Genomic DNA, 12,392 nt, shown 5'->3' with positions numbered 1-12,392 from the left:
ACAAATTACTCAACTAGAATGTGAGATGCAATCTCATTACTCAACTAGAATGTGAGATGCAATCTCCGTTGTTTGATATGAGATTCAATTAAATTCATAGTCAATTTCATTAAGAGTCCAAAGAGGTGCTTTTATGCATCAAAATTATTTCAATTCTCAAGACTCTCTTGTTAATGCCATAAGACATCTCACCAAGAGTTTGTCCTTAGTTTAGGCACGCTTTACAGGTTACTAAACAAAGTTCACCTACAGTGATTTTAGACTTGCAATCCCTTGACTCAATACATCATCCTTTTCATAAGACATACAAGAGGTTGAAATTCAACATCTCATTGAACAAAAAAAAACTTTGAGCCAAACGCGAGATCATGCCTTGAGTCCCATTTTTTCGTAATCAAGGCCATACTTTCAAACCATTGCAAATGAGCTTCCACTTCAACAATGCTTTTAGTTAAAAGCCCAGAAAATGGAAGTCATCTTCACAAGCAAACACTAATTCTCTTGCCAGTGTAGCATAAACAGCAGCACAAACTGCAGAATTTAACTGAAGTGGCATCCCCCAAAATTGCCTCTATATTTCCAGGTCTACATTTTTGTCAACACTCTACATCACCCAAGATTCCTTGCCTGCATTGATAATTACATGTTGCACGACTAGAATACCCACTTTTAATGTAGATATAATATATCCGTCTAACAAGACAAAGATAAATGCAATATGAAGGATTAAGACTCCACGCATGTTACATAATCCAATGAATGTGCATTTCAATTTTTGTGAGATAACATGTAAATATCCTTTTAAGGAGACAAGTTGAAGGCCAGATTATGCAAGAGTCATCAAACAACATCTAGACCAAATGCGATAGGCAAAATTGGCATAATCTCACAAATTGACTCATCTATGCAAGATACAAAAGCTAGCCAAGAATATTTTGTCCCACACACGAACATCACTAGAGCTAAAAGATTCAAGAATTGTCCTTCCATGCTCTATTTATTATCTGGCCTTAACCTGAAAAGGGATTATCTCAATCAATCTCATTTCTTGTACTTTGGAAGATCCTCATGATTGGGATAATTGCCCATTAGCCGAAAGTACGAGTTTTGGTATGCATACATAAGTCCACCCGCAAATCCAAGGAGACCTGCAGTGTACATTGATGGACCCCTCATATTGCAATTTCCTCCTGCAGATGGATGCATCAAAACAAAAACTAATGTTAAAGAGTGAAGAAAGGCTCCTGTGATGTTTCTCTGTTAAAGGCTACATCAGAAGCATAAAGTCACCGTTTAACGATGCCAGTGACCCATAGCACAGAAAAGAGAGAGAGAGAGAGAGAGAGAGAGAGAGAGAGAGAGAGTTCTTTTTACTTGGTAGCAGCAATCTCAAACAGCCAATTCTGTTTCATCCGAAGCAATTCCTACGCCCGGAATCTACCATACACACATGATGACACCTCAACCACCAAGACCCACACAGATTTGACAAAAATTAGTGGGGAAGGATGGCTTATAGCAGCGATGCCAAGAGCCAATTCACACACACACACACACAGGCACACAATCAGGAAGATGAAAATTCCTTACGGGAACTGAATTTTAAAAAAAGCTGTCCTTTAGGCTCAAAAGGACCAAGGATAAGCTATCCTAGAAAATTCAAGAAAGCTCATAATATCGTGAACTGAGACAGCTGGAGTTCTGAAACCAATTGCAAAGCAGGGTATGTTTTATTTGTGCTCTCTCTCTCTCTCTCTCTCTCTCTCTCTCTCTCTCTCAATATCTAAATTTTTGTAAGTGTATGTATGTATGTGCATGTATGCTCTCTCTCTCTCTCTCTCTCTCTAGCATGTATGTATGTGCATGTATGCTCTCTCTCTCTCTCTCTCTCTCTCTCTCTCTCTAGCATACATGCACATATATACATACACTTACAAAAATTTAGATATTCTAAGAGAGAGAGAGAGAGAGAGAGAAGAAGAAGAAGAAGAAGAATATATTATCGTCCTCTGAAGACCAACACCGGCCTATGGGACCTGAGCAATACAATATCACAAGTACATGAGAGAGAGAGAGAGAGAGAGAGAGAGTTTTTTTACTGGGTAGCAGCAACGTCAAGCAGCCAATTCTGTTTCATCCGAAGCGATTCCTATGCCAGGAATCTACCACACACAATGATGACACCTCAACAACCAAGACCATAGTGGGGAAGGATGGCTTATAGCACACACACGCGCACATGCACACGCACAGAGGCACACAATCAGGAAGATGAAAATTCCTTACGGGAACCAAATTTTAGGATAAGCAGTCCTTTAGGCTCAAAAGGACCAAGGATAAGCTGTCCTAGAAATTTCAAGAAAGCTCATAATATCTGAGGTATTACTAAGACGTGAACTGAAACAAACTGGAGTTCTGAAACCATTGCAAAGCAGGGTATGTTTTATTTGTGCTCTCTCTCTCTCTCTCTCTCTCTCTCTCTCTCTCTCTCTCTCTATAGCATACATGCACACATATATACATACTTATAAAAACTTATATATTCTGTGTGTAAGCATGCGTGCATGCACAAAACAGTGCACTCATGTGGACGGGCACATGCATAGCTCTGAAAAAAGGTTAAACCATTGAAAACCACTTAAGACTAGAAAAAAAGAGAGGTCTTATGCTCCCCATTCTCACCTATGCTTCTTTCATTGATTTCACTCAAGAATTTGAAGAGCAGGAATTCCAAAAATGTAATAACAAGCAAGAAAATTACATATACCTTTGAAAGACTAGAATAAGTCCAATCATGCAAATTTAGATTTTTTGTTGTTCTAAAGATAAAAAATCTACACCGAAAATAAAAGAGAAAATAAAAGAGAATATGAAAGAGAAGAAAAAAGAGGTAAACAAAAACTTTTAAGAAAAACAGAAGGAAGACATACTTAGCAAGCAAAGCAACACTTATGTCGTCATCAGTGCCCAAGCATAAGCAGCTATACTGGGTTTCTAAAGACCCGCGGAGTCTCTTGGGCAAACCTAGGGCTTACTAAAATACATCAAATAAACAGAAGAGAAAGAAAACAAGAAATAAAGAAGAAAGGAAGCAGGTGACTAAGCAAAAATAAACAAGAAAGTCAAGAAAACAACAGATTTCCTTGATACTATTCATTGGAATATAGCCCAAATGAAGAAGTCGATCTGACGTTAATGAGTGACAAGTCTAGTTTAATTCATATAAAGTTCAAGAATCTTATAGAAGTCAAGCAGTCATCCCATATTTGGGTATATCAGATGACTGAAGTAATGCAAGGCCTTCTTTCAGTAGTCAAACCATTGGATCTAAAATGGTAAAACCATGAACGGTTGGAATTCCAAACTAAAGTAGCTTGAGGAATTCTGCCACCATGCCTTATGATCTTATGAGTCAAAACCTTGAGACAACAGGGACGCATTAGTTATCTGTGACCACCAAACTGAAATAAAAGGTCATATGCATCATCTGTCAAATGCAAACATACTTTCCATATGTTTCACTATAAATATTGCGACCAGGACATGGAAAGTCTTATGCAAAAAGCATAAGGAGTTAACACTTGGCAAGCTGCTAAGTCAAGGTAGGAATCCCTCAAGTGTCAAGGGAGTCTAAACGCAGGAGGGGAAAATATGACGAACATACGCAGGTGGTGTATGTGTGGATATATGTCAACCTGATAGTACGTGTTGAACATTTAGGAAGGCAAAGCCTCTGCAAGTGTAAATGCCACAAAGGACTGCTCAAACACTGAGCAAAAATGCAAAAAGCTGTCTCCAAATGCCAGGTGTCCTACCAATAAGCTGTCCTGCAAAATCTGTCCAAGAAAACACTGGCCTGCAAAAGTAACCAGCCCAAATCAAAGGGCGAATGTCAACAAATCTGTCCAATGCAAATCTAAGCTCTCTTCCCACAAATAGTGACTGAAGTTACCTGTAAAGCAATCTCCAAGGTGCACGAGAGCTAGATGGAGTGCACAAGAGTCAAAAGCCACAAATTTTGAAAGACAAAGTACCCAATCAAAGGGAAAATGCAAATAAATCCCTATATCAAATAGGTACAACGATGCTATACGGACAACGCTCAAGCTCGTTGTTTGTTGCCTTTGGTCACGAGGCTGAGGTACTAGAAGCAACTGAAGCAATGTGAGGCTATTTGTAATTGCTTTGAAGAGAATCCACAGCAAATGGCTGCAGATGTGCATTTGGGGGGGGAGCAGGCCGGATCAAGAAGCTGCTTTGATACCACTGCTGGGTGCGGAGAGCAATGGAGTGGAATGGAATACAAGAGAAAACAACAAGCTGAGGGAGAACAAAGAGTATTTTCAAATGGATAATGAGAAAGTACATGAGTGGTGGCCTATCTAGGCCCCCAGTCAACCTTAGAGTTGACCAAGAAAGTCAACTGAGGGTTGACTGAAATCTTAACTGGCCTACAAGGCCATACAAGGGCTAAGTGCTAACAACGAGATCTACATACTCTCCGCCCTCTGTTCAATTACAGATACTCCTCTTGGTGATTTATGGCATTTTCGCTATGGTCATTTGAATGTGGATGCGCTGCGACGGCACCACATGATGGATGGCTTGCCACATGTGGGCAACAAACGAGGACGGTGTAGTTCTTGCATCTGTGGAGAGCAGCATAGAGAGATCGCTCCGAAGCAAGTACAGCTGGGCTTCACAACCTCCAGAACTGGTTCACACTAATCTTTGTGGACCTATACAGACCCTACTGGGTGGAGCTCTTTATTCATGCTGCTGGTTGATGATTACAGGAGGTTTATATGGATGTATTTTTTGCCCCATAAGGCATAGCCTTTCCCTGTTTCGGAGAATGGTGTGCTCTGGTTGAAAAGGAATCTAGATTGTTCGTGAAGACTCTTCAAGCTAACAAAAGTGGATGATTCTGTTCTAATTCTTTTGAGAGATATTGTGCAAAGAAGGGATCAAGAGGGATCTTGCCAATATAGGGACTCCCTTAGAACATGGAGTAGTCAAGAGAGAGAACCGGACTATGGTAGAGATGGCAAGGACAATGTTAGAGCATCGCGATCTTCCACTGGTTTTCAACCTTATGGGTGACTATCATGAGATTTAAACTGCACTATGTTGTGTTTTTACAGGATGAGTTTGGGCATGTTCTTGGATTCATCTAGACATATAGATATATAGATGTATACACTACTCATTCAAAAGGCTAGTTCTACGACCCAAAAAGGAGAGAGGGCTGTCGGCAAGGATGCCATTTTCGAAGAGTATGTTCCAATTCCACGGCAGAAGAGCCAATGCTTCTTGGAAAGCCATGTGATTTTGACAATCCTTCCCAAGCTCGTCTTGCGCCCTAGCCTTAGCCAATAGAAGAGGATGCTTCTGAGGTTGGTGATGAGCCACAACAATAAGAGGCACAGAATTCTTGGCAAGTACGGAATTGAGTGGTGGACATACTTCATGATTCCCGGTTGTCAAAGTGTCCTTCTAACTGGACCATGGAGGAAGGACCTCGAAGATCTTGCCGAGTTTGTAATAAAGCCCCGACGAAGGAGCATCTACAGGTAAGCTATACATCGATGTCACGGATTCTTTGGGACAAGGAGCCTTCCTCCCTCAAAGAAGCCCTCTCGCAGGCGACTAGAGGATAGCCATGCAAGTGGAGATAGAATCCATTGAAAAGAATGAGACTTAGGAGCTCGTTTCCAAGCAAGCCATTGAGACAATCAGTGATTGGTGTGAAGTGGAAATTTAAGACCAAGTACATGTCAAATGGGTCCATGGACTTGTGGCTAAGAGCTATGCACAGCACCAAGAATCGATTACGAGGACACTTTTGCACCAACTGCAAGAATGGCCACAATCCGAACAGTTCTTGCCCTTGCTTCTCATCAGCAGTGACCCATTGTACCAAATGGATCTCAAATCAGCATTCTTGAATGGTGACTTGCAAGACGAGGTGTACGTGGGGCAGCGTCCACAGTTCGAGCTTCCTAACTCCAAAGGTATGGTTTACAGATTGAAGAAAGGCTTTGTATGGTCTCAAGCAGGCTTCAAGAGCTTGGAATCTATGCCTTAATTCTATGTAAAGGTTCTGGAGATCAATGGCCCCCAATTTGTATCTCTTTCGGGTCAGAGTTATGGTCACGCTGGTCATTCTTTATCTTGATAATATCATTTTAACTGGACTAGGCAGTCATGTGGAGCACATGGCCATGAGAAAGGCTGCCTTATCAAAGGAGTTTGAGATGACAGACTTAGGTCTCCTCCATTCTTCTTGGTTTTTTGTTTCTCGAATCTCAACAGCGCTATGTTCATGAGCTGCTAGAGGACTTTGAGATTGAGAACTGCAAGCCCATTTCATGTCCAATGGGCCCAAATACCAAGCTTTCCAAAAATGATCCTTGTGAGCAGGTTGATGCCTGGTCGTATCGGAAACTTATCGGCTCATTGATCTGGTCGCTGAACACCAGATTGGACCTGAGTTTTCCACTGGGGCTGTTGAGCTCATTCATGCAAACACCTTGGAAGGCATGGGATCCGAACCTGACGATTGCTCAAAGGGAAGGATTGACCCAAAGATAGGAAGAGCTTTTGGACATAGATTTGACGAAGAAATTTGTCAAACGATCGCTACTTATCAGCGGGTGTCATCATGGACGAGTTACCAAGTACAAAACAGGGAGTGTAGACGATGAGGAGACATGGAGCACGCCATCAAAGATTAGACGTTGCTGTTTCATGTATGGGTGTTTGGTGGGACCAGACATAGAAGATGCCTTCAATGTGTTCCTCAGCACTCTTCCTAGGGAGCAGATGGAGCGTATACTTTGAGGAGTGTGCTGTGGCTCACAACCGCTCGTTATGAGGGGATGTCAGAGAATTATGGTCAACTCCCTGTTTGTAAGCCCCAGATGGAGAGCATAGGGGAGTGACACCTATAGTGAAATAGGGGGAAGGAGAGGGATGAAGAGGCTGCCATTTGCGCAGCAGCACACAGGCTGACACATGCCTGTTGGTTTGCTTTTGACCCACCCTTTAGAGCAGATCTGTCACTGTACAGACAGCCATCGTGTTGGCCATTCATTCCTGTATATATTCCCCATTGTTGGAGGCCATAGGCATTCAGCCAACCCATCTACAGACAGTAGTCCCAGCCCTCCAGAAGTGTTCTGCAGACACTAGAGGAGGCAGCACAAGGCGCAGCAGCAGTGTGGTGGATCTAGCTCATGTTCCACCCAGCAGAAGTGTATCGGAACACTAGAGCAGGTGGAGACAGAGGTCCCAGCAGGGTGCAACAGAGGCACCAGCAGCAGTAGATCGTAGCGAGTATATAGGGCTCATTCAGTGAGTGGAACATACAGAGGTAAAAAGGGAACCGTCAGTCAGAGTTTTGGTGCCTCCCATAGAGGCACACATTACAAACAGAGAACAGCGGATTAGAGCAACACTATATGGCCTCAGATCCAGCACTAGTGAGCAACACCCTGCTGCCATGGTTTGTGAGTGTAACATTTTTAATACATTTTGGGTCCTGTCTTGTAAGTTCTTTTTCGAGTATTGGTTGTCATATCTTGCTGTCTATTCCAGGCCTAAGCGTCGTTTACATTTACATGTATGTGTGCACATCCTGAGTAGGATCTAGAGTCCTCAGGTGTGAGCTTGTGGTTGATTCAATTTTTCAATGCATGTTCTAACATGGTACCAAAGGCTAGGATTTACCCAAATTCTCTCTGTGGGCCAATGGCTTTACTTGAAGAACTGTACAGATTCTCAAGTAATGCAAACTGGTCGAATCTATAAGATATCTTCACACTTCTGTGGTCCTTTCTTGACCCTTAAAAGATCAATGCAATGGCCCACACGTAGCGTTTACCTAATGGTGTCCAGTTACACCCAGTCTTTCATGTCAGAAAACTAAAGAGATGTTGGATGCAGGAGATAATTTAGTCTTTGAGACTCTAGGATCTAACCACTTACATATCCATAAACAGGAAAGCCTTCTGGATTACAAGGACCAATAGCTTAGGAACACAGAGTTTCCTTTGAATAAGGGGGGGAATGTCATGTTCACGTATGGACATAACATGGCTAGTGTCATGTAGATCAGGTTAACCTATAATCATGTAGCCTAACTCTGGGACAATTAACACATGATGTAACCTTTGATATAGTTAGGGTAGTCTTAGGGTTGAGACACTTAGTGTGAGCCTTACCTCATTAGGGGGATGCTTGAGGAGTGGGGCCTCCTGAGAATACTAAGCTAGGATGGAGCCCATCGAGGCCTATGTCTTCCTCTAGCTGGGACTGCGTAGTATGGGCTTGTTGTCTTACCCAATGCATGACCTCTAGCTTTGGGGTGATCCTTTCGAGGAGTGGGGCCTCCTGAGAATACCCAGCTAGGATGGAGCCCATCAAGGCCTATGTCTTCCTAACATTTGTGCTAGGTGAGACTGCATGGTATGGGGCTTGTTGTCTTACCCAGGAGTTCACTGGTCCAGGGTTGCATGACGTCTAGCTCAGCAGTGATCCTTTCGAGGAACTATGGCTGGTGGTGACACACTAGCCTATACCATGTGTGTCCCTGTGTTTGTGTACTAATCTCTTGATGATGTTTGCAAGTAGCTTGTGGATACGGGATTGCGTTGTTCCACTAGGTTAGGGATGTCTAACCAGTAAGAGTGTTTCAGCCTTGTGTGTTATCCCAATTCCACACTGCTCTACTTCACGATGCGGCGTGCGCATATTTAGCAATAGACAGCCATCAAGGTGTTCAAGGCACCCTTGAAAAGCTCAACAAGGAGTTTTTTTGGCCTCATCTTCACAGCAACGTCCACGTTTCTCAATGTCAAGTGTGCCCGAAAGTGAAGGTTCCTCGTGGGAAGTTGCCTGTCCCAAACCTTAAGATTCCTGATCAGCCCTTCAAACGAACCAGCACGGATTTGTGACAAATGCTGCAACAGCTATTGATTCCCCCCTCTCCTCTGTTTAGATGCTCATTGTATGCAAAAATACAGCCAAGCTGTTTCTCCGGTGGTGGTATCCAATTCTGTGTCATTCCCATAGCCATTGTATTCGATCAAGACTCCAAATTCCCGAGTCAATTTTGGAGAGCTCTTTTGGATAACTTCAGTAGTACCAAGTTCAGTCTCTCTAATAGCATTCACCCTCGGTTTAATGGCCAAACAGAAATCTACAGCCAGTTGGCTATGTATAGCTTATTCCTTGGTGCAGGGGATCCTCAATGACACACATTCAGCCAGTGTGGTACTCAAACTGCAGCACCCCATTTCAAGCACGAAATCACTAGGATGACAGCGGACCTTCATTGTCACCTGCTTAGACACAGCCAATGTCATCTTTGGAGCACCATGGTTTGCCAACCACGAAGCAACAATCAGCTAGCAAGACCACACCACTACAGTTCCAGATGCAGAAAGACAGCCTGAATGCTTCGCATGGTGCCTGAGCTTTCCTACGGAAAGTTAGTAGCCAGGCTCCATCTTGTCAAGAATAGCAAGATTTTGATGGAAGCCAAGTTAGCCAAGGACGGGATGTCCTGGTCCAAACCAAATAGAGCATATACATGTAGTCAAGTGTCTACCACTCACTCCCCATAACCAAGCAAGGATCTGTGAACCTGCCCTCTGTTCCACTTTCAGCAGAAGGGGATGTTACTGGCATCTAACATATACCTTTGTAAGACTAGAATAAGTCCAATCATACAAATTTAGAATTTTTGTTGTTCTAAAGATCAAAAATCTACAAAGAAAATAAAAGAGAAAATGAAAGAGAAGAAAAAAGAGGTAAACAAAAACTTTTATGAAAAGCAAAAGGAAGACATACTTAGCAAGCAAAGCAACACTTATGTCGTCATCAGTGCCCAAGCATAAGCAGCTCTACTGGGTTTCTAAAGACCCGCGGAGTCTCTTGGGCAAACCCAGTGCTTACTAAAATACGTCAAATAAACAAAAGAGAATGAAAACAAGAAATAAAGAAGAAACGAAGCAGGAGATTTAAGCAAAAATAAACAAGCAGGTCAAGAAACAAAAACTTCCAAAAAACTAGAAACTCTCTCTCTCTCTCTCTCTCTCTCTCTCTCTCTCTCTCTCTTAATTAAAACAGAAAAAGTTAAATAGCACTTTACACTTATGTCTCGTTTCTGCAAAGAGGCAAAAATACATTTCTAACTTATGTTACTGGCATCTAACAGCCCGAAGCCACCTCCGTGACCACAGGGCAAGGGTTAGATCCATGCAACAGCAAGGACATGGGACAGGTGGCAGCAGCCAATCAGTTCCAGAAGACTCGTGTGGCAGCCACGCAGACTGCCAGATCACCCATGGCAAGCTCCAACTGTTTCCAAGGCAGCATAGGCAGTTATACAGCAATGTAGGCTGTTCCATCAGGTGCCGTATTGACTAACAACGTCCACAGTAGAGAAATGCAGGTCAGTGATGATCCAAAAAACCAGTTGGGCCCTTACAGGGCTTGTCAGCCAGCTCAGACAGTGTCAGCCTTGTACAAACTCAATTGGCCTTCATGGTGATCGGCCCAGACTGATCAGCTATTAAAGGCCATGCCTCCCTCCATTATAAAGCATCAGAGGTAGCAGCACTCAGCCAGCATCCAGCAACCCTATAGCAGCCTCTACAGCCCCCTCGGCCCCTCCATATCCATGTTCACGTGGGATATGTTTCGCAGCCAGCCATTGTCTCTTCAGCACGATAGATCCAGCTCTCTTTAGTGAGGTGTTGGGGTAGAACCCACCTGTGAGCCCCCATATAAGGATACATGGGTCAGATAGGTGTCATGTGTGCACAATTTGTAGATGCCACAGGACAAAAGATCTGCCAAGTGAGACAAACATGCTGTATCTTTTTGAAACTGTGATCGTAGACACTTCATGTTACAATAGACATCGGTGAAAGTTTCTATTTGCCTTCCCACTTTCCGATGAGCAGAAGTATCTTTCTGAACTCAGGGTGGCCGTAAGCTGGGAAAAACGGTAATCTAGGCAAGCTAATCGTTACGGCAGACCAACGCTAGGCTTGTTGCCGAACTGGAAGACGATCAGAGACTCCGGGCAGGCTTAGTCGAAGGTTCTGTAGGAACCCAAAAAATGAGGGACGGAACGCGTGCTTGCTCAATGCAAGCCCGTGATAAAATACCATACCCCAACCATGTGTTTCTTGGTAGGAAGGGAAAGAAGCAAACCTGCGAGGTAACCGAAGACGAGAGAGGCAGAAGTGAAGGTGGTCATGCGCAGGTAATCGGTAAGGTTGAAGTTGGAGAAGGTGGTGGAGACGGAGGGGTCTCTGTCGATGACAGGGTATTTGGGCTCCTCGAAGATGACACCCATGGCTCCTCCTGCTCGATCTTATTAGGCTGTGCAGAAGAAAGCTTGGGCGACCCGAATGCTCGATCTCCTAGCTTTACAACAAAAGATAACAATTGCACAACAATTGCACAACAGAAATGGAAGACGAAGGAAATAGAATTGGAGAATGGCCCCAGTGTAGTGGTTCACACCACAATTCTAATTTATGTCAAACAAGCCAAGTAATGTGAATTCACACCAGCTCGCCCATTCACGAGGAAATAGAATTGGAGAAGACCAAAGCCAAGTAATGTGAATTCACACCAGCTCGCCCATTCACGAGGAAATAGAATTGGAGAATGGTCTTCGCATGGTTGTGGTTCACAACCACTCTGCTAGTTTATGTCACCAACATGTGATTCGGAGGAGATGGAATGAGTAGGTGGCCTTCAATGTATGGCCTTTGCCTGCTATTAGGCTAACAAGGACTATAGCCCTTCATGGGTCAGACAAATCTTTTGTGTCAATGGGCCCCCTCTCCTATTAGGCCAACTAGGGCTCGAGCCCTTCACACGAGGATGGCTAGTGGCGGGTGGTGTCCATGGATCATGGATAAGCAAGGTTCCCTTCCCACATCCAGCCTGAGAGTGCCCATGGATTGTGGACGAGCAAGATGTCTCGCCCATGGCCCGCCAGATGTATTCAATGCATCATGGGCAAGCATGGGTGGCTCTAGTCTATAAAACACCCTAGCTAAACACATGATTTTGCATAACCTTCCGAAGGCGAGTCACTGTGCGCACGTGTATGTTTTTATATGCATGCATACATGTGTGTATGTTAGTTCATGAGTATATAAAAGTCCAAGATTCCTAGGGTGGTAATTATTAAAGTCCAAAGAGTCCAAGGGTGGCACATGGCATGATTTCCTAAGCTCTTCTCCTCCAAGATGCCACGTGTCAAAAACCCACCTTATTTTTTCTTTATTTTTTAAATATCTGAGATGGCCTTGTTATTAGTGCGAGGGAGTGCTTTCGGGCCTTAAGAGACCAAGCACCCAAGT

At 43.6% G+C, this 12,392-nt stretch overlaps 1 protein-coding gene across 2 annotated transcripts; it reads right to left on the bottom strand.

The window, feature by feature from the left end:
* Nucleotides 1-868: 868 nt before the first annotated feature.
* On the bottom strand, nucleotides 869-11,726 carry LOC147897082 (NADH-ubiquinone oxidoreductase). Of its 2 annotated transcripts, XM_087381715.1 has the most exons (3): nucleotides 11,654-11,726; nucleotides 11,227-11,591; nucleotides 869-1,190 (listed from the first exon to the last, which is right to left on the bottom strand). In XM_087381715.1, exons 2-3 carry the CDS (start codon nucleotides 11,369-11,371, stop codon nucleotides 1,042-1,044), a joined length of 294 nt encoding a protein of 97 aa, XP_087237841.1. In that variant the 5' UTR covers nucleotides 11,372-11,591; nucleotides 11,654-11,726; the 3' UTR covers nucleotides 869-1,041. The 2 variants fall into 2 exon arrangements, with proteins under 2 accessions (XP_087237841.1, XP_087237842.1); XM_087381716.1 differs by lacking the exon at nucleotides 11,654-11,726 and having other exon boundaries at nucleotides 11,227-11,598.
* Nucleotides 11,727-12,392: the final 666 nt, after the last annotated feature.

Source organism: Dipteris shenzhenensis, chromosome 11 (genome assembly GCF_047967505.1).
Source record: "Dipteris shenzhenensis isolate YYH24624 ecotype China chromosome 11, Dip_SZ_1.0, whole genome shotgun sequence".
NCBI lineage: Eukaryota > Viridiplantae > Streptophyta > Polypodiopsida > Gleicheniales > Dipteridaceae > Dipteris > Dipteris shenzhenensis.
The sequence above is the reverse complement of the archived record's forward strand: the minus strand, read 5'-3'. Positions and strand labels throughout refer to the sequence as shown.

Coding starts and splice junctions, on each gene's coding strand:
- LOC147897082 (XM_087381715.1), bottom strand. CDS start 11,371: ATGGGTGTCATCTTCGAGGAGCCCAAATACCCTGTCATCGACAGAGAC. Junction 1,191..11,226: donor CGTCTTCGGTTACCTCGCAG/GTTTGCTTCTTT, acceptor ATCCATCTGCAG/GAGGAAATTGCAATATGAGG.